The sequence below is a fragment of the Nanorana parkeri genome, unplaced genomic scaffold (genome assembly GCF_000935625.1).
Source record: "Nanorana parkeri isolate BGI_ZX_2015 unplaced genomic scaffold, ASM93562v1 scaffold580, whole genome shotgun sequence".
Taxonomy (NCBI): domain Eukaryota; kingdom Metazoa; phylum Chordata; class Amphibia; order Anura; family Dicroglossidae; genus Nanorana; species Nanorana parkeri.
In genome coordinates, this window is record NW_017306848.1 from 200,054 (window position 1) to 220,479 (window position 20,426).

Here is a 20,426-nt window from a genome sequence, read left to right on the forward strand (position 1 = left end):
CAGCAATGAAGTAATAAAATGAACTAGGATCACACTAATCCAGCACGTTATTAATCTCTCGTCCCCACTCAATATGGCCGCCGCTTGAGTGGGGCAACTCAGAATAATAACGTGCTGGATTAGTGTGATCCTAGTTCATTTTATTACTTCATTGCTGTGCTGTATGTGTATAGGCCAATGCCTTGGCTGGCGCTCATGCAGAAAATTTCTTGGCCAAACTCACCGGCCCAAGTGGCTCCGTCGGCTAACGAAGGTGGGAGGAGTCCGGTGACGTCACGGACATTGACGTCACCGGACTCCTCCCCTCTTCCCTTCGTTAGCCGTCACGGACATAGACGGGACTCCCGGAAGCCGGCGGAGAGGTGAGTGTTTTCATTAGCGATCAAAATAATTTTAATCGATCAAAAAGTTTAACGATTCATCGACAAATTAATCTTTCATTTCCACAGCCCTAAAAAAAAGCCTTTTTTGGTAGTAAAATGTACTCATAAACATACTGAGGGGAATTTATCAAAACTGGAGCAGACAACAATTGGAGCAGCTGTGCATGGCAACCAATCAGCTTCTCTTTTTCATTTTCAAATCTTAACTGAAGAAACTGATGAGAGAAGCGGACTGGATGTCATGCACAGCTGCTCCAGTTTTGATAAATTCCCCTCCCAATATTTTAAATAATGTGGTATGAATTTTATTATTGCTTTGGATAGCCAGTTTTTAGACAAGGGCGGCCACAAACAGCCTAAAGTTTATAAGAGATGCAACTGGCATGGACATCACCAGCAATATCTGAACTCTGCAGGGTTTAACACCTAAACAATAACAAGAGCATTCACTCATTGCAGAAATACTCCACCATGAAGATACCTGGATCACTATGCGAAAAGTGCCACCAGGTCCAAGGGATTCAGTAGTAATTGGCAGTTCTCTTACTATTGCCCCTTTGAGATTATTAGATTGATTGTCTATGACAGCCTTAGGTCTATGACACACTAGCAGTTGCTAGAGAGGGCACAGAAACCACTCATCTCTGTGGCATTGCTCCCTTGCTGGCCAGAGAATTGTGATGTTGCTCCTCACTGGCAAAGAAGATTTTAAAGTGTTTGGGCCAGCAAATAAAGCTGATTCCTTTGCCTTTACAGAAATTTTCACTGACAATTTGCAGCCAATGACTGTGTCATAGACATTAGGCTGAGCAGAGCTCTCCTAGCCAAGAGGGAGCAATCGCTGGTGTGTCACAGGAGGGGGTCAGATCTGCAGACACAATCCAACCACCCACCATCATTTGTGCCGGCCAGTTCATCCCTAATCTTTACCTGTGGCATTAGATGACTGCTTGTGTTTAAAGTAGACATCCAGCCAAAACTTTTTCATGGGCAAAGCACGGGTTCTTTTCCCTTACTGCACATCTATTATGATGGAGAAAAATAATTTTTTGTTGGAAGGAGAAACACAGCTAGAATTGATGCTTCTTCATTTTTTAGAGACCCTACATTCGAAATGTCTTATCAATAAAGTTCTGCCCATGTACAGCTAGCATAAGCAATTACAGACATAAGCATGAAGAATCAGCTTGTCTCTTCTTCTTCCCATCACGCCGCCCTCAATCACAAGCACTTCTGTTTACCAGTGAGTGATTTGTTTATACACAATTTACTGCAGAAGCCCTGTCACATCTGTATGTCATTTATGAATTTATTATAAAAAGCTCCAGGCTGCAACACTTTGCCATGTACTCTGCAGTCACAAATAGGCCTCTCTTCATTCCGAGCTTTCTAAATGGCTGTAGATAAAATTTCCATTTCAATCTATTCTCTATTATGATTACAGTATACAGGACAACAAGGAAAACATAGGATTTTCTTCCTATTAACTTGTTCATTGCTACATGAGTTTTTATAGTTTTACAGTATGACAAATGTTGCATCCAGCACAAAATGAGGCAAAACATGGTGTGTTAAAGTATCTGAATGAACAAACCAGGCTCTCATGATGAACCCTGTTTGTGTTGAAGATTTCTGTAATACAGATGATACAATTTTTCTGGGGGCAAAAAACCCCAAAACTGTCATGTGCTAGCTTTGATTGCCTAAAGTGTGGTATACACATTTTTGGTCAACCCGTGGGCTGAACTTACAAACACAGAACAGATTCCTCATCAACACTTCGAGCGTTGATGGGAAAATCCTCCTCTGTTTGCACTGCATTCTGACAGGGGCTGCCAATCTACATCTGACCAGCTACAAGATTTTACCCGGCCCACAGCAACCCAGGTTGACTGGCAGTGGATGCGTGAGTCTATGTGTTGTAATATTAAGACTGGTGCATTCACTGTCAGGCATCTAGCCGTGGCCGTTTCCCATTCCCCATTGCAGATTACCCCCGCTCCCCTAGCAACCAATTACATTAACTATCTGCCCCTGGCATTTATAGCCGGACCGGACTTCCTTCATCCAGAACTACCTCACCTACTGACCTCCGCCCTCCCAATATGCCACCTGAAAGGTAAGAGGGGACTCGGCTGGGCACACATGAATTTAAGGGGGGACACAGCTGGGCACTCCTGGATATATGGGGACTTATACATTCATTTTAATGTAATTCATGCCTTTATAACACTTTTTCAGACTGCAAATATTAGTACAATATATGATGTGGCCCTTGTACTGAAAATTTTAAAGTCCCCTGGTCTATGTCAAAATAGCACTAAGTCCAGTCACTAAAATCTCAGCTTTAATGTCAGTATGATTGCAAAAGTTGTTTTGAATCTTTTTAAAACTGCATCCTTTAGTCAAATAACACCTTGTGATCCTGCCATTAAAGGAGAACTATAGGGCAAACTTTCCCTATAACTCTCCTCAAGGTCACGGGAGGACATATACTGTGTCCTCCGGTGACCCAAAACTTAGTATATAGCGGGCTATTGCCCGCTATATGCTAAGAGTGCCGCAGCTGGAACGGATCCTGACAAAACTGTTGAGATCCACCCCTCTGGCTGATTGACAGCTGACTCTGCCCACCCCCTCCCCTGTCCTTTCACTGGAGAAACGGAGAGGGGAGGGGGGAATCCCTGCGGGGAGCTGTGATTAACAGTAATTACTCTCTGCAGAGAGAGGATCAGCAAGTCAGCGATTGGCGGTATGTGTTCGCTGACTTCCCGATCAGTAGAGCCGACCTGTGACAGCTTCTTTGTCACAGGTCAGCTCGGATTATGGGGATGAGTGTTTTTAACTCCCCCCATAATTCTCCTTTAAGGTCCATGTTTAGGCAGTTCCTGTTATGGGGTGACACCTGTCTTCCAATTATGCTCCTGTGCTGTCACCATCTCACCTAGATGGAGACTACAAAGGCTGTACTGATACATTTTGTGCAGACATAATCCACCATTGTTACTATAAACTGGTCCAGAGCAATGAGTGCAGCCAACGCCACAAATGCCATAAGCTGCATTCACTGTTTGGGTATTCTGACAGCAGCACAAACGTATATGTCAGAATGAAATAGCCTGGCATGGGGTAAGGGGAAATCAAGCATGGAAACCATAAGTGTATGGCCAGCTTAAGCCATAAAGTCAGACAAAGTCAGACCCCTAAACGTAATCAGAGAGGGGCACAGAAAAGGCTTTTCTGCCTAATAAAAGAAATAGTGATATTGTAAATTGCTTTTACATCTGTACAGTGAAATTTGAGTATAGTTAGGTGATTCAAAGGAATAGATCATATTTGTTATATAACTGGAAACACTCCATGTAGTTCAGGAAGTAAAATGATGGAATCGCCCCTCCCACAGCCCAGGAAGTAGTATAGAGTTAGAAAGTTCACAATTTAAACACATTACTGAAATTTCACCAGCAGCTCTTCAAGCTCAAATTAAAGATAGGAAAAAATAAGATAAAGATAAGGGAAAAAACAAAGCTTTTATCCAAGGAACTCCACTAAAAAAAAATTCTGAAATAATGAACAACTAACAAGTTACATAGACTCAGACCATGTAAAACAAATTGTTAATTTGATAACGATACTTATTATGAGATAGAGATACTTAAAGTGACATTAAACCCTCAGATTTTTTAACATAAACCAATACTGTAATGTGTGCCTTACTGTAATCCATGGTTGTTTCCCTTCTCTTTGCTGCTCTTCCTTTTAAATCCTCATGTCTTCTCAAGCTTGGGGAGAACTTCCCTTTGCAGCTGAGTGCCTCTTCCTGTAGTGCTGGCTCAGGTTGCAAACCTACACACAGACACCATGTATCCATTCCAGAGACAAGGCAGTCTGCTGCAAAACAGAATTTCTGCCCAGCATGAGAACAGATACAGATTTAAAAGGAAGAGCAGCAAAGAGAAGGGAAACTACCATGGATTACAGTAAGGCACACATTACAGTATTGTTTTATGTTAAAAAATCTGAGGGTTTAATGTCACTTTAAGAAAGGCTGTGTTAGGGGGTGTCTCCCTATAAAAAGTGTAAGCATTATGAAATGTCATTGTGATAAATACATTTCACTTTTTATAAACTTTTGGGTTCTTAGTAACATCTGCAACTTTCAGCTCAATGGCTATAAAAAAAATGATGCAAGAGAAATGTTATATATTATATTTAGGTAACAGCATAGCCCTGACTGACAGCTCATACAAATAACCATCAACACAATTTAGAGGACATTCAAGATTGTTTAGAAGAGACCCAGTTAAAAACTAATTTTCTCAAGAATTATATAGAAGCTGCACTGCAAAAAATGCATTTCATACAAGTAGTAGCTGCTGGACCTGCCCATTGTCACAAATGACCACAGCCTGACAAGTGAATGCAGCTTCTGTCTTGACAAACGTTATATTTTTTTATGACAATCAGACCCTATTCATACTTGTGAATGGGGCCAAGCTCGTGAGTCTCCCAAAATCCTCCATGAGACTCGTGTGATCAGCTAAAGAAAGGTGATGCGGTACAATACAATGCAGCAATTCGCAGGCTGGTCGCATGTAATAGCACATGCTCTGTGACTGTTTGCACCCAGGTGCAGTTGTCCACAGGTAACTGCAGCATGCCCGATTACATACGAATGGCCTGTGAACAGCTGCGGGTGGTGGCAGCTGACGTTGCATTGTATAGCATCACCTGTCTTTAGCATTGTACAGCATCTCTCATCCGCAGGTGATCACATAAGTCCCACAGGGGAATTCATTAACCTCATGTGATTAGCGCATTAGCGAGTATAAATGGGGCCTAAATCATTATTATACACATCATTTGACACTCATTCTCCCATACATAGCTCAATTATCAATTATATAGTAAACATCTATCCTTCCAATTCAAACTATTGCAAAAACAAGATAAATAAGAAAAATATTTATTTCTACACATAATGAGAAAACGTTGCTGAAACAAAATTTGGTGGTATCATTTATACATTTACAGCACAATGAAGAAGGAATTAAAACACTGATGCATATCATATTATGTATTGGATGTACATTTATTTCACTTACATCTTTTCCAAGGACTCTTAGTTCAAATTGTGTCTCTTTAAAATGTATTTTTGTGATTCTAGGCCTACAAAGAAAATCACATTTCTAAGTAAATAGTCGCATCAAATAAAATATTCATAATACAAGGCATAAACACACAACTGAAATGTAAGCTCTGGTCAAATTTGATTTTGTATATTGGCTTCTGTAATAAAAAGACCTTTAGAAAACAATCACACTGCTGTGTTTAAAAGCAGATCTGTCACATACCCAAGAAACTAAACCTAAGCTTATGATGAAAAGAATATGTAAGCAGTTACCATTGTTTAAAACCATACGTCAAATGAATCAGTAGATCTAGAATTATAGTCAGAAGAAATGATATGCAGGTTTTACCTTTTATTGTTCCAGCTGACCTTTGTAATAAACAAATACTGTCTATATACAAGAGGTATGTTAGGACCTTACACAGCTGGAGCGGAGGGGAAGAGATGCTGGACCAGTCTAAAAACAAGTCTACTTGGAAACAAGAACTTTGCAGTGTGGGGGTAGACCTACTGCAAGGGTTAAACAGTTTTGCCCCAGAGTCCTGCTTTAAGCCCTGGATAACACCTGTATGTGTCGACAGCTCACAGTACGCATGAAGATATGCAGGTTTTATGCTCATTAAGGTGTGATGTGTTTCGGCAGAACATTGTTGTCAATGTGTTGCCCATTGCAGCAAAACACCACATTTGTACTATGAGTGGAATTTATCAAAACTGGAGCAGAGAGAATCTGGAGCAGTTGCCCATGGCAACCAATCAGCATCTCTCTTCAGTTTGCTCAGGTAAGATTTGAAAATGAGACAGAGAAGCTGATTGGTTGCAGTGCAAATCTGCTCCAGATTGTGTCTGCTCCAGTTTTGATAAATTCACCTCTATGCTTGTGCTTTGGCATGCGTGTCTAGCGGTGCAGGAACGAATGAATGGCATAGCAGTGTGTCTGCAAAAAAGACACTTTTTATGCACATTCCCCAGACTAAACCTAAAAGAGAACTATGGGATAACCTTTTTATCCCATAGTTCTCTTTAGGTTCATGGGAGGACATATACTAACCTCCTCCCGTGACCCAAAGCTCAGCTGGCTGATTGACAGCAGGCTCCGCCTATCTAGAGACAGAGCCAGCTGTGCCCGTCCCCATGCGTTCCTCCAGTCAGCGCTCAAGGATCGGAGAGGGGAGGGGGGAATACCTGTGGGGAGCCGTGACTAACAGGGAGATGATCGGGAAGTGAGCGAGCGACAGTATGTGTTCGCTCACTTCCCGATCTATAGAGCAGATATGTGACAGTTTTAATGTCGCACGTCGGCTCTAACTATGAGGATGAGTGGAAATCACTCACCTCATAGTTCTCCTTTAAAGCTGAGTGTGGCGCTGCCCCTCCTCCCTCCTGTACCTTACTCTTGAGTGTTAAGGGTTCTGTACGAAAATGTCCGAAATTTTTGTCAAGCATTTTCTGTGATATGATATCAGTGTAGATATAAAAGTTACAGGAGCAGGTGCAGCCTGAACAACAGACATGTCCAGAAGATTATGTAAGGAGCAGCCTGCCTTGATGTTGAAATGCTGCTGCTATCTCACAAAATAAATATCTGTATTCCGTTCTAAAGCAGCAGAAACAGAAAAGCCAAACAAATGGTGCTGCAAACTTGGTGCTGCAAATCAAACTTCTAGCTGCTGGGGGCTAAGCATTTATATAGCTATACTGTATATGTGGCCATGAATATGCCCAACCATATTCTGGGTAGAGACTGGGGTCCGGCCTGCATGCTGAGAACAAGCCAATCGATCAGCAGATCCAGGTGAATTGCAGAGAAAGGGGTGAATATCAATGTATACATCAGACAAATCTCAGTTTGCGCAGCTCATTTGAATGAACACTGTTTATTGCTGACAGGAATCAGGAAACAAGCATTGGTGAATTTATGCCGAATGCATATATATGGATTTGTATAATGATTGTGATATGCAAGTCTCATTTCACCTATGGAAATGGAGATGTCCATGTCTTAAGTTTGCTTCTCTATTGGGCTAATTCACTAAGCCAAAAAGTTTGCAAAACACATGCATTTGTGTCTGATTCAAAACGTTTTAAAACCACTATGATGTGAAGTCATACACACTTGTCTTCCTATATATCTCGCTGTCAAACATTTTGCCATGAAAACTGGGCTTATGCATAGCTTTGTATTTAGCTGCTCGTCTGTTTGGTTTTAAAACTAAATGCATTTATCCTTTCTGCCCCCTTCCATGACCTAACCTACCCTAGCACGCCCTCCCCAGATGCATACTTATTTTGATAAATGCGGCCTCCAGTGTTAGTTTATATCCTGTGCCCCAAGTCTTCAGTGTCCTGCCTCCCTCTGCACAGTACATCCTCATAGACATTTTCCGAGGTTTGAGACACTGTGCAAGCACGGCAAGGACACTGAAAACATGTGACACAGGATATAAGTATGATAGAGTAGGCTGCACTGTACTTTGTCACAAGAAACAATTAATATGTTTTTCTTACATGTATACTTACCAAAAATATTTCCCAACTTGTTTTTTATTTTTGTATACCACCAGCCCCACAGGGGTTAGGCCTAGAAAATATTCAGAGTTGTTTTCTCCCTGTAAAAAATACATAATTACAGGTTATTAAAACAGGATAAAAACATGATTCTTCCAGTACAACAGCACTGCAATGAACTCATCTAAATTGCTCAAGATAATGCAACTGACATTCATAAAATAAATCCACATGACTTGTAGTTTCCTATGTCTCATATAAAAAACTGTATAAGATCTTTTAGTTGTATATTATATTTTAAAAAAAATAAAGAAAAACAGACACAGACACTGGGAATTCCAAGTCCTTTAAAACTTCATAAAGCAGAATTCCGTGCAAATCTAATCTTAACCCTTGTAGTGGGGCTACCCCCGCACTGCACCGGTTAAGTACTGTCTTGTCTAGGGAGCTTTAAAAAAAAAAGTTATACTCACCAGAACTACAATCCCGACTTGCTCTTAAACCAGTCCCTTCAGCCTCGCTCCCCCACCGCTTCTGCCCCATGTGCTCCAAGATGGAGACTCTCATAGTTTAGAGTTAGGACCGCACTATAAGAGGTGCCTTGGCGCGGCAGTGCGGCTTACACATCCTTTGCAGAAGACGTGTATCCAAACCTCTGTCATTGTCCTTAGTGGTGAGACAAGTTGTTTTACATGCTAGTTTGTGAGTGTGCCATGATGCCTTTCTACTGTTCTATTGCTCTTAAACCAGTCCCTTCAGCCTCGCTCCCCCACCGCTGCAGCAGTCTAAGGTCCTGTGAGTCATCACGTTCTATACAGTGTATAGAGTGGAGGAGGAGACAGGCTTGAGGAAGTAGCGTAGGAGCCAGCTGGGATCACGGTTCGGGTGAGTATTGTTGGTTATGTGTTTAGATGAATCTTGAGGAATGCTGAATTAAGTTTTACTTGCTTAGATGGTCCAGATTGTCTTTACTATATACATTCTCTTGATCTCAGCGCTAGTAGAGCCTCTGTGGTCCTCCAGCCATGTCACACTGGTAAAAACATTTAAGGGGCTTCTGCTCATATGGTCAGGGATTCCTGTCGATCGTGCAAACAAAAAACATAAACACAGAGCGCTACCTCTGAGTGTAATTTAATACGTGAAAAGTGAATAAAAAGCAATCAAATATATTCACAAGAGTACGATGTACAGCCAGTGTAGATCTGCAGATGTAAAGGAATGATCAAAGCATTACAAGAGTACATCATACTCTTGTGAGTATATTTGATGGCTTTTTATTCACTTTTCACTTAATAAAACACTTAGAGGTGGCACTCTGTGTTTATGTTTTTTTGTTTGCTTAGAAGGACATTATATGTATGTATACAGCATTGTACAGGAAAACATATAGATACCAAAACTTCCTGTGTACATAGATAAGCATGCATATAGAGAGACTAACATTGCACTACACTGCCATCTACAGCTCAAAAGACATAGTGCAGTCAGTAATACAATCAGTACATGTACAAGTATAACTTTTATTAGCTCCCAAGACAAAACGAGCACTTAACCCCTGAGGTGCGGGGGTAGCCATACACTAACATAATTCAGTCCGCAGGCTGGACAAAACCAACAACAACCCCCAAGATATTGTATTCTGCTAGCGACTGTCAGAATACCTAAACAGTGACTGCAATAGGCTACAGTTACCGTTCAGCCAACAATTTTTGGCCTCACTCCTTTGATGTTTGTTGAGTCAGCAGGGCCACCCACTATCAGAATTCAAACAGTCTATAGCCAGCTTTAGGAAGGATCCTATGTGACCTTCCCATAGCTCTTTGCCTGCTTGATTTATTGTAATGAGCACAACAATAACTTGCTCTTCCTACAATGTTTAGGAATAAAGCCCAATAGAATCTGCAGACTTCCACAACAAGGGGCAATGCTAACTTACTATAAAACTAGCTACCACTTGATGTGAGAAGGAACTCTCGGAACCTGTATAAAGTAGACATTTCCTCTTTGAACAGTAAGTTTACCCAAAATTTTAATTAGAATTTTGGGAGAATTCCAGTAAGTGAAACCAACCAGCAACTCCAGTAGTGAGATATACACACTTATGGTTTATGGCACTGCCCCCAGTCATTACAAAGCCAAGCAGCCATGACTCACTCCTCTTGATGCATTCTCTGTAAGACAAACAGAGAATCCGTCAATGGAGATAGACGCAGCGGATGGGCAAAAAGAGGAAAACTCTCTTATTTTACTATATAAAAATATGCCAAAGCTAGCATTACAGTGAGATCAGCAATAAAAAATGATTAACATAAAAGGAATGTAACATATTTTAATTACTTTTAGGCATAGAATATACCCAGCGGCAATTAAGAGCGTAAAGTAACTGTGTCTACCATTCATCAATATAAGCCATAGCATTAATTTCATTATCATTCCTATTCAGAGCTGCAGCTTTTCTGCATATTCACTAAGCTAAGCAAATGTATAATATACAGTGCTATTCATATGATGCTCAGCGAAGAATAAAATCTGCATTCATTTATGAATACCTAAAAATGATGTTCTCTTCAAATTCACGGTCTATAGAGAATTAAATGAGGTTAAAGAAGCAGTAACAGTGGCAACAGAGGAAAATCCTTGAGATAATAGTAATGAAATGGAAATATTTACTTAAGAGGAAGCTTCATATCTGTAATTGAATACATGGCATACATTTATTCTACCCTCTTTCTATTAGATGGAAAGATGTATTTTAATTGTTATATATTAATATCATTTGAATATTCACAGAACTAGTATGCTACTAAGAGATCAAGTATAAAATAAAAAAGCAGTCTATTAGTGGAAGTTATTCATTTCTTTGAATTCATTGACACGTTACAAGTGAACCAGTTCAGCTATAGAATAATTTAGCACTTGCAATTTGATTAAACTGAATCACAGTGGAACAATTGTTAACACTGGTGCCAAGGCAGTCCTTGCTAAAAATTGTTATTCCCCAATGAACGAAATTAGTGTTTAGCAATTATATTCTACAGGATGGCCATAGATGGGCAATGTCTCCCTTAAAAAACACCAAGTGAAAAGATATCATATAACTCTCTGGGCGCTAACATCTTCTAAGACCAGGAATATAGCAAATTGTAATTACTTTTAGGCATATAACAAACCCAGTGGTAATTAAAAGTATGTTTTCACCCAAGGTTCACACAGCTGAAGATTGCAGTGTCTTCTTGCGAGATTATACCTGCTCTGCACATAAATTTTCCCAGGAGGATAGTCACCCAACGATGCAGAAGACGAGGTAAGCATAATTCTAACATTTGTTTCTTTTCAATAGGTACATATTACGCTAGGGCCGGACAAATCCCAGGAGCTAAGCATCCAATGCTCAATAAAAATTAGAGCTGGCACCTGGTTGGTGTCAGTAGAGCTGGCTCCTAACAAATCCTGCTGGCTCATGGATTGAACACACTGGCTCCTGAATTTAATTTTAATATGCCCACCCCTACACCTACTAGCATAAGATAACTTGTAAAGGGGGAGTGCGCACAGCCAAGTCTAGAGGACCTTACATTTTACTGCCACTTTAGGTTTTTTAACCTGCTAAAAACATTTGTAACATAACTACCAGTATCATTAGAAAGCAAAGGAAAAAGGCATGTGGACAAACCTTAATAAGATTGCAAGGAGGAGTTATGGAAGACAAAAAAAGGATTATGGGGAAGAGAAGCTGGTGAATAGGGAGCTTTGCAAGCTTACTAATGGCACCTTTATGTAAGTAGTAAAAATCCGACTGCAACATTTTTATCCTCTAATATTTACATTGGATGAACAAAATGTGAAAAAGCAACATTAGAATCTCTGAAATATGGACTTTCTTTTACTATTTTAATGTCAGATAAGTATGCATTGTTAACATTTGAGAACAAATAATACCGGCTTTGTCTAGTGGTTAGTACATTAGCTAAGTTAATATTTCTTTGTGTAGGTTAAAAAGCCATGAACAAACAGCGGGCATTCATACGAGAGTCTCCACCGTGGAATGTCCACAAAGATAGGTGAGGAATGTCCACAAAGATAGGTGAGGAGCCCCTCACTGCAGTAGGTGTGTACTGTTGGTAAAATGTGGCCATTCTAGAGAGCTGTGATTTCTGTTACATATGTTTCAGACTATCCACACACAGCTGCAAGTAAGAGGGTGAGAAGGTTAGAACATTTTATGAGCAGAATATGAGACAATACAATTCCTCTAGGGCAGTGGTTCTCAACCTTTCTAGGGCCGGGACCCCTTGGTAACATTTGCTAAGTTGTGGTGACCCCAATGGTAACATTTGGAGATGACGTGGCTGCTGCTGCGACATCTGGCAGCGTGGCAGGAGAACTGACACTGCTGCGCTGGGAGAGGGCTGAGGAGGACACACAGCGACCCATAGTTTGAGAACCACTGCTTAAAGGAGACAACAAATCCTCTATTTCAGTGGTTCTCAACCTTTCTAGTGCCACGACCCTTTGATAAAATAGGCAAGTTAGGTGCTGCTCACCCACAGATGGGGGATGACAGAAAACAGTTACTTTTAACATGCCAAATTTGTGCTTATTTTATTTTTTGGGACTGAGATGGGAAGTGTCACTGGAGAGATTTCCTCTAATATCTTGTCAAGACAGGAAGTGATGGCAAATCTCTCTGGTGAGGCTACAGACTGCAACAAAACATTTTGCCAGGATAATGGGCTGAAATCTCAGTTGAGTTATGATTAATGTCTCTGTCTTTCTGTCCTGTTGACAATCTCTCCCCACATTTCTTGTCATGCCATCAACAGGGATAGGGAAAAAGGTGCATGTTCCCCAATGGGCTCACGAAAAATAAAGAAAAAGGTGAAAGTTCCCCAATGGGCTCACGAAAAATAATGAAAAAGGTGCAAGTTCGCCAATGGGCTCAAATCCTGAAAAAGGTGAAAGTTCCCCAATGGGGTCACGAAAAAATAATAAAAAAAAGTTTGATAGAAGCTTTTAATCTTCCTAATCTATCCAAGACCAAAAAATAAATCCTAATTGACGCTGGATTTTAAATGAACTTGGACTGGACTTTAAATGTAAAACTGTGAAATGTAAGGTCCGCTTATAAGGTCCAGGCCCCCTCTCCCTGACTAACAGTACTTGAACAAATGCCTATTATTACTTGAAAAATGTACCTATAGAAAGGGAAAGTTAAATGACATATTTCAGCCCTCACTATCTTCTGCCTGCTGCGCCAAGGCGTGGGTGATGTTCCTGCAAAATCCTAGGAAATGCAGAGTAGCACAAATCTTGCAAGAAGATACCCTTGGACTAGACTGCAGTGCCTTCTTGTGAGATTTGGGGTACTTTTCAATAAGTTTTTGCTGGAAGGGTAGTTATGTCAAACCCTGAAATGGGAAAGACGGAGGTGAGGTAAGTATTTAATGTAACTTTTTTTACAGGTACTCTTTTCATCTATTATTAGGAACTGAATCTTATGGTGGGGGAGGGGGGTGGGGCTGCTGGACCTACCTTTCAGCAGAAATCATAAGATCACATAACTGTACTGGAGGAAGCCTGGATCAGCATTTTGTTCCCAGAAAGGTAAGTATTTTGGTCATTTTATTTAAATCTTTATTATCATTCCAAATAGACTGTGAGAGGCCATTACATTTTAGATGCCCAGAACACATTTTGCAGCATCAATATTTTCTGGTTAACGTGGCCGTAACTTTATGATTAACCTGCCAACGCAAATCAATTTTACATTGCTTTTTTGGGGACTTGGGTTTGATAAATTCCTTGCTCACGTTTGCTATTGTAAAAATATTTTAACATCGTTTTTGTTACTGGATCTGTCTTTAAGGTCACTTTCACACTGTCCAATCAGGAGAGGATCTGTGCACATATCCCCTTCTGATAGGAGCGGAGGTCACCGTTGTGACATCCGTGTCCGTCCAATTTTTTCCTCCATCTTGTGATGGCGGAAAAAGCGGAAATTACCGGACCCATATTGATCTATGGGAATGGGATGTAAATGGACTTGTGTCTATTTACATCAGATTACCCCTGATCAGGCGCAATCAGGTCCAGCGAAACAGAACTCTGATCTGTTTGTTTTTACGGATCTGCCCAGAGCCAGGGGTAACCTGATGTAAACAGACGCCCCCATCTGTTTAGATCCAGATGTCCATAGATTAGCATTAGGTTTTCGATCAGGTCTACCTGAAAAACTGGACCTGATCAGAAAGCCCATCTGAAAGAGGCCTAAATCAGCCACCTGTAACCCCCTGTACCCCAGTAATAAGACTGCAACAATGTGCACAACAAGAGGAGATAGCAAAATGAGCAGAGGCTGGCCCCATTAATGAGTCAATGCTGGGACCTGAAGTGAGAAGTCCCTCACCTGGCTATGCTTTCTGGTAGGGGTGACTGGATCACAAGACTGGCTATACAGTATTACAAATCTTTTGACAAGCAAAACAGTACACACACAAGTATTTCCAGTTGGTTTTTCAGGAATTCCTAATATGTCCGCAGCCTTATCACATTTGGATGTATTCTAGCTTAAAATATAAAGTTAAAGTACAGGAGAAGCCTTTTAGTGTCTTTCTTCACCTCTGCTCTTCTGTTAAAATAACTTTGCTTGTATAACAGCCTCATTTGTGCAATGCTGAATACTAAATTATAACCATTTTACCTTTTTGCACAGCTTGCCCCTGTGGTTTATGTTCTATGTTTTCTTTCATTACTTTTATATGTGTCTAAATTCAGTCCAGTCACATTTTATGTTATGTCTGCAAAACTGGCTTGTTTTATATTTTACATTCAATACATAGAACATTGTTCATACAGTAAGTCTCAGACAATTCTATACTCGAGAATAACAATGAAACCAGCATAATGGTCTATTCTACATTATAAATGTTTATGATAACATTGTATCTCTTTCTGGTAATTGTGCTTTAAATGTAGCTTAGAAATATATAATTGTTAACGGTTTCTCCAGTCCAATTACTCCTTTTTCTAAATCACAGAAGCTCCATATAATAATTACAGCGCCATTATTAGTCAGATAGACACGGGCCCCTGACATGCATGAATTCAGACTTTCATTATTCACAGCACTGAGGCATTTAGTGATGTCTTATGAAATCTCAATCTCTTATGAAGTTCCTTGCAAAACAAAGCCCTGCTCCTTTCCTCTACTTGAATGTTCTCTTCTAGTGTAAAATCAGAGATCATTGGCATCACTGTCAGATGAAAAGTCAGTGTGAAATCAGGACTGCTAATCTGCATACTTATTCCAGGTCAGAGCCACAGAACATATTGAAGCTGCTGGATCAACATGACAGCCAGACCACTGACATTTTCAGATGAAGTGCTTAGCTATGGCAGCCTTCATATTCTGTATGTCATGTGATTCCATCGGATTTTAACTGTGCTAACATATTATGTATGTCTCAGCAACAGCATTAAAGTGATATTAAAGTCAAACATTTTTTAAGCTATTTCAAATGCTGATTAAATCACTTACAATGGGTGCTGCTTCTTGATGTTTAAAAGTTTTAATATCCTGCAGAATCAGCTGGTCCCCTGAGCAGTGGCCTTGATATCCTGTTTTAGGGTGGCAGGGTCCTATGGATCCACCCTTGTGTGTGCTAGTAAGCAGTGTGTGTCTCCACAAGCACACGAGCAGGCAGGGCAGGACACTGCTCTGCTCTCTGTTCCTCCCCTGCCTCATTTTTTCCATCTTCAAGCAAGTAGATAGACAGCTGCTGGAGACTGCTCCTTCCTTTGTGGTCTTGTACTGGACAGGATGTTTAGGAAAGCTGAGCTGAGAAAGTTGGCGCCAGCTGTTTGGATTTGTATTTATTATCATTATAAAAGAAAAAAAAAGTTTACTACTATTTTATTTACTCACATGTATTTATTATAGTATGGAGCCACTAACTCTAAATACTGTATATGATATCGCACATAGGGATGGGGTTTTTAATAAATCTTCCCCTCACTCTTTTTTCAATTCACGCTGTCATCTAACTCCGTCATTGTGTTTATTTTGTGGCCCTGAGGAGGGGGTTGGTTGAAAAGGGTTTGTGTCTGCCCCCAAAAAGTGTTGGCTGATTGATCAATACAATTATTTATATTTTTTACGGACTTCTGTTTTGGTCTGGCACTCTTCCGTTATCTGTGCTTGAGTTGCCTTCAATACCTCCTATTGGAGCATCTTCTAACCATAATGAGCTACCTACAAATGAAGCTGAGTCTATCATAAAGGATAGCAAGAGACTCCTCCCAGAGCCCTGAAATATTCTCACCATTTGAAGTTTATATTCTCTTATTTTACAGTGCATTAAAGAAAAAGAAGAAAATTATTATTAAACCTTGTAGCACTGCAAGGGGTAAGGTGCTCGCTTGTGTCTAGGGAGGAGAATAAAAAAGTTATACTCACCTGATCCTCTGAGCCAGCTTGCTCTTAGATCGGTCCCTGAAGCCTCTCTCGCCTTCTCTAAAGGTCCCATAAGTCATCATGTTCCATACACAGACGTTGAGGACTCCGAGGGACATACCATCGCTGCATCATAGAAAGAGAGAGGCTGGAAGGAGCACTGTAAGAGCCGGCCATCTCCGAGGATCAGGTGAGTATTACTTTGTTTTTTACCTCCCTAGACCAAAATGAGCAGTTAACCCTTGTAGTGCGGGGTAACCGCACTGCAGGGGTTAATATTAGTTTTACCTGGAGTTCTGCTTTAATGATTATGAGTGTTATCGTGTGCTTTAACTAAATGGGGAAAGCTCATATTTTCCACTCTTACCACAACTGTAACAAAAACACAGAAAAAAAACATGTTTAATGCATATGAAAAACATATCATAGCACCTTAAAATAATGTGATCATCAACTCAAAGAGGTGCTGCTGCATGCACACTGATGTAAACCAGTAATTTAATAAAGCAGTGGAGAGAACAATGATAAAATACAGTAGTGCAGTAGTAACCCATAACAGTCATATATCTACAGTAGATACATGCAAATGCAACATGGCTGTTCACCATGCCCCCTTTATAATATACACAAGAGCCTGTAACTAACACATTGTGGCTGATGTATAAGGATGACCATACACAAGCATATCTTGCAATGTGATTGTCAGGTGATGAGAGATTTGTCCTACCCTCTAATCAAACTTGTTCTAACCTGAACTAGAAACATTCCACTTGTAATACGAATGGTTACTTTAGGAAAAACCTTCACTTTTTCTGTGCTCAGTTTGTATATATAAAGTACTTTATGACATAGAAGAATAGGACTTACATAGACAGGATGAAGGTCAACTCCATACATTTCAAGTGATTTGGCAATTCCCAAGTAATTTGATTCAGCTACAGATGGGACCTGTCCCCTAGATAAACAAAAAAACATGAAATTAGATCAGATCATCTAACAATATCACAATACTACATGACAGGCAGACAAAATAATTCACGATTGAATAAAACAATTACATTTGATGATATTTGCATGTTCTCCCTGTGCTTGTGTGAGTTTCCTCCAGGTACTTCAGCTTCCTCCCACACTCCAAAGATATGCTGGAAGGTTAATTGGCTCCTGTCTAAATCAACCCTGTATTTATGTATGTATGTATGTACCCTGTTTCCCCAAAAATAAGACCTAGTACTATTTTTGGGAATTGCTAAAAAATAAGACCTAACCCGAAAATAAGATCTAGTTGTGACCATTCCCAGGGCCGGTGGTGGCATAAAGGGGAACTTGAAGAGCCGCGGGAGAGGCAGGAGAGAATCAGCGGTGCCAACGAAGCCAGCGCTAGAGGAAGCAAGGCGGCACCAGAGGGAGCAGAGCCCCATAAGCCAATGCCTCATCTATAGCGGCTCCGCCTGTGAGGAATCGATAGTAAAAGTGTGCTTCGCTCATTCTGGCCAGCGATTGGTTAGCAAATTGCTCTTGGAAAGGTACGGCACCCCTGATTGCCCTGATCACCATATTTTTGTACATGAAAACATGTAGACTGTTGTACATGAATAAGTGTGGATTGTTGTACATAAAAAAAAAAAAAACAAGACCTACCCCGAAAATAAGACCTAGTGTGTTTTTTTGAGCCAAAAAAATATAAGATAGTGTCTTATTTTCGGGAAAGCACGGTATGTACAATAGGGACCTTAGATTGTAAGCTCATTGAGGGCAGGGACTGATGTGAATGTGCACTGTGTAAAGCGCTGTGTAAATTGTCAGCACTATATAAATACCTTTAATAAATAAATATTATCAAAGTAAGATGCCAAATGGTGATCAGTGGGCAAGTAAGAATAGTGGGCAGCACAGTGGCGTAGTGGTTAGCGCTTCTGCGTTGCAGCACTGGTGGTCCCTAGTTTAAATTCCGACCAGGTACTATCTGCAAGGACTTTGCATGTTCTCCCTGTGCTTTCTTGGGTTTCCTCCGGGTACTCCCACACTCTAAAGACATGCTGGAAGGTAAAATTGGCTCCTGTCTAAATTGGCCCTGTATGTATGCATGTGAGATAGGGACCTTAGATTGCAAGCTCCTTGAGGGCAGGGACTGATGTGAGTGTACACTATCTAAAAGCACTGTGTAAATTGTCAGTGCTATATAAATACCTGTAATAAATAAATTCATGGCCTTATCTTTAGTGATTAGACAAAGATGTATGTGGGTGGAAATAAAATTTTTTAATTAATACTAGAAGGGCATTTATAGTGTTTTTTTATGTTTTCTTTCTCTAAAAAGCCTGTTGTTTACAGAGCTCAGTAGTTCAAGCTGATTATTATACATACAAGTAAGCCAGAGCAGTGACTTCCCTTTTTGTTCCCATCATATGGGTCTGTATGAGGTTTCAATAAGAGTCAGTACAACGAAGTGAAAAAAAAACGACTGCAGTTCTCTCTTTTAAAACCCCAAAGTGCTCTAGGAATCATTTGCCATGATATATATTTAAAGAGAGAGAAAAATACCATGTATAGAAAACCACAATTGATAAACTTAAAGTATACTGAATGTCCGGGCAAAGTCGAAAAAACATATTCAGTACATCTCTGTAATTCATGCACATTTCCCCATGTTTTGTCTCTGAAAATTGCTCTCTCTGCTGGACTATAGGACACACATTCCTCTCCTCATCGGAATGACATATGTGGAAGGTGTTCTGAAGTTCAGCAGTGAAAAAACGTAGGCAGTGCTGACAACGTTGCTTAGGATTTCAGTGCAAAAGAAGCAGCATTGTCAGCTTTCTACAGAAAATGAACAGCTATTTCAGTCTTACAATACCTCATGGGACTTGTAGTTCCCCAGCAGCTGGAGGGCCATAGTTGCCCACCCCTGAGCTAGGGTGTGAACTGAATTGATATAAATTGCAGGTAGTGTACATTAAGGGTCTCATGTCTGCTGGAAACTCAAAGACCAAGTTTACCCAAAACTGAAATTGATATTTGAATATTCGTAGATGTCAATGAAGTCAGATCAGTCACCAGCTGCTCATAGTTCTGAGAGATCCGAGTTTCTGATCATAGCAGTTACAGAAATATGTGTGTGGGTGGCAATGGGGGTGTGGAGGATCAAGCCTTGAGCTTAGACAGATATCTCATGGTGCAGTCTCCAACAGCTGTATGATGCCAATGGGTGATTTAGTATTGGAATATTCATCCAAAACCAAAATATCAGTTAAACAAACCTTACTTACTTTTCTCGATGGAACCCAATGATTTACTCCACAGAATAATACCCCAAAAATAAGTATTTGTTAACCAGGCTGCAGCCCTTCATATGAATCACATGCTCTGCTTTGGATGTAAATGTTATCACGCTTGGTTCTCTGGAGCCTCATTTTCATGTAATTTCATGTTTTCAGCACCTAAATAAAAAGGTATTGATTTCACAAAGCATTTTGTTCCTAGCAGCAGCAAGTGGCATCTGCTTCATCTATCTTCTCACAATGCATACAGAAAGAGTGTCAAATATTTGTCATTTTTCTAAGCCATTCAATATCCCTCATGAGTCCAATCCACTGATTGGTAGAAAAACTATATGTCCATCTTACAGGGAACAAAAGGCTCTCTGAGCTTCGAGCACCCTGATTAACTGTATTTTAGTTCAGAAAAATGTCAAAGATTGTGCAAAATGCCTCATTTTATTTAGTAGCTGCCTCTTGAAAATATTGAAGAACATTTTTTATGTCACTACAATATCTAAACATTATGTCCTCAAGGTCATAGCAAAGTCTTTTCATCTGTGTGGCTGGCTAAGTCAGGCATGGAGGCGCAGACAAAGTCATAGGTGGAAGGCCTGCATGACTGGGTTTGCAGAGGAAAGGGGTAGTCAGGGTTAGCTTCTATCACTTAAAAAAAATAAAAAATAAAAAAAAGA

At 40.3% G+C, this 20,426-nt stretch overlaps 1 protein-coding gene across 1 annotated transcript in view; it reads right to left on the reverse strand.

Moving 5' to 3' along the window:
• EPB41L4A (erythrocyte membrane protein band 4.1 like 4A) overlaps positions 1-20,426 on the reverse strand; it is a 246,462-nt gene that overhangs the window by 79,340 nt on the left and 146,696 nt on the right. Inside the window, exons 8-10 of the mRNA XM_018562488.1 lie at positions 17,345-17,432; positions 8,035-8,123; positions 5,489-5,552 (exon numbers count right to left, since the gene is read on the reverse strand). Coding sequence (XP_018417990.1) covers positions 5,489-5,552; positions 8,035-8,123; positions 17,345-17,432 — 241 coding nt within the window. The remainder of the gene's footprint in view (positions 1-5,488; positions 5,553-8,034; positions 8,124-17,344; positions 17,433-20,426) is intronic.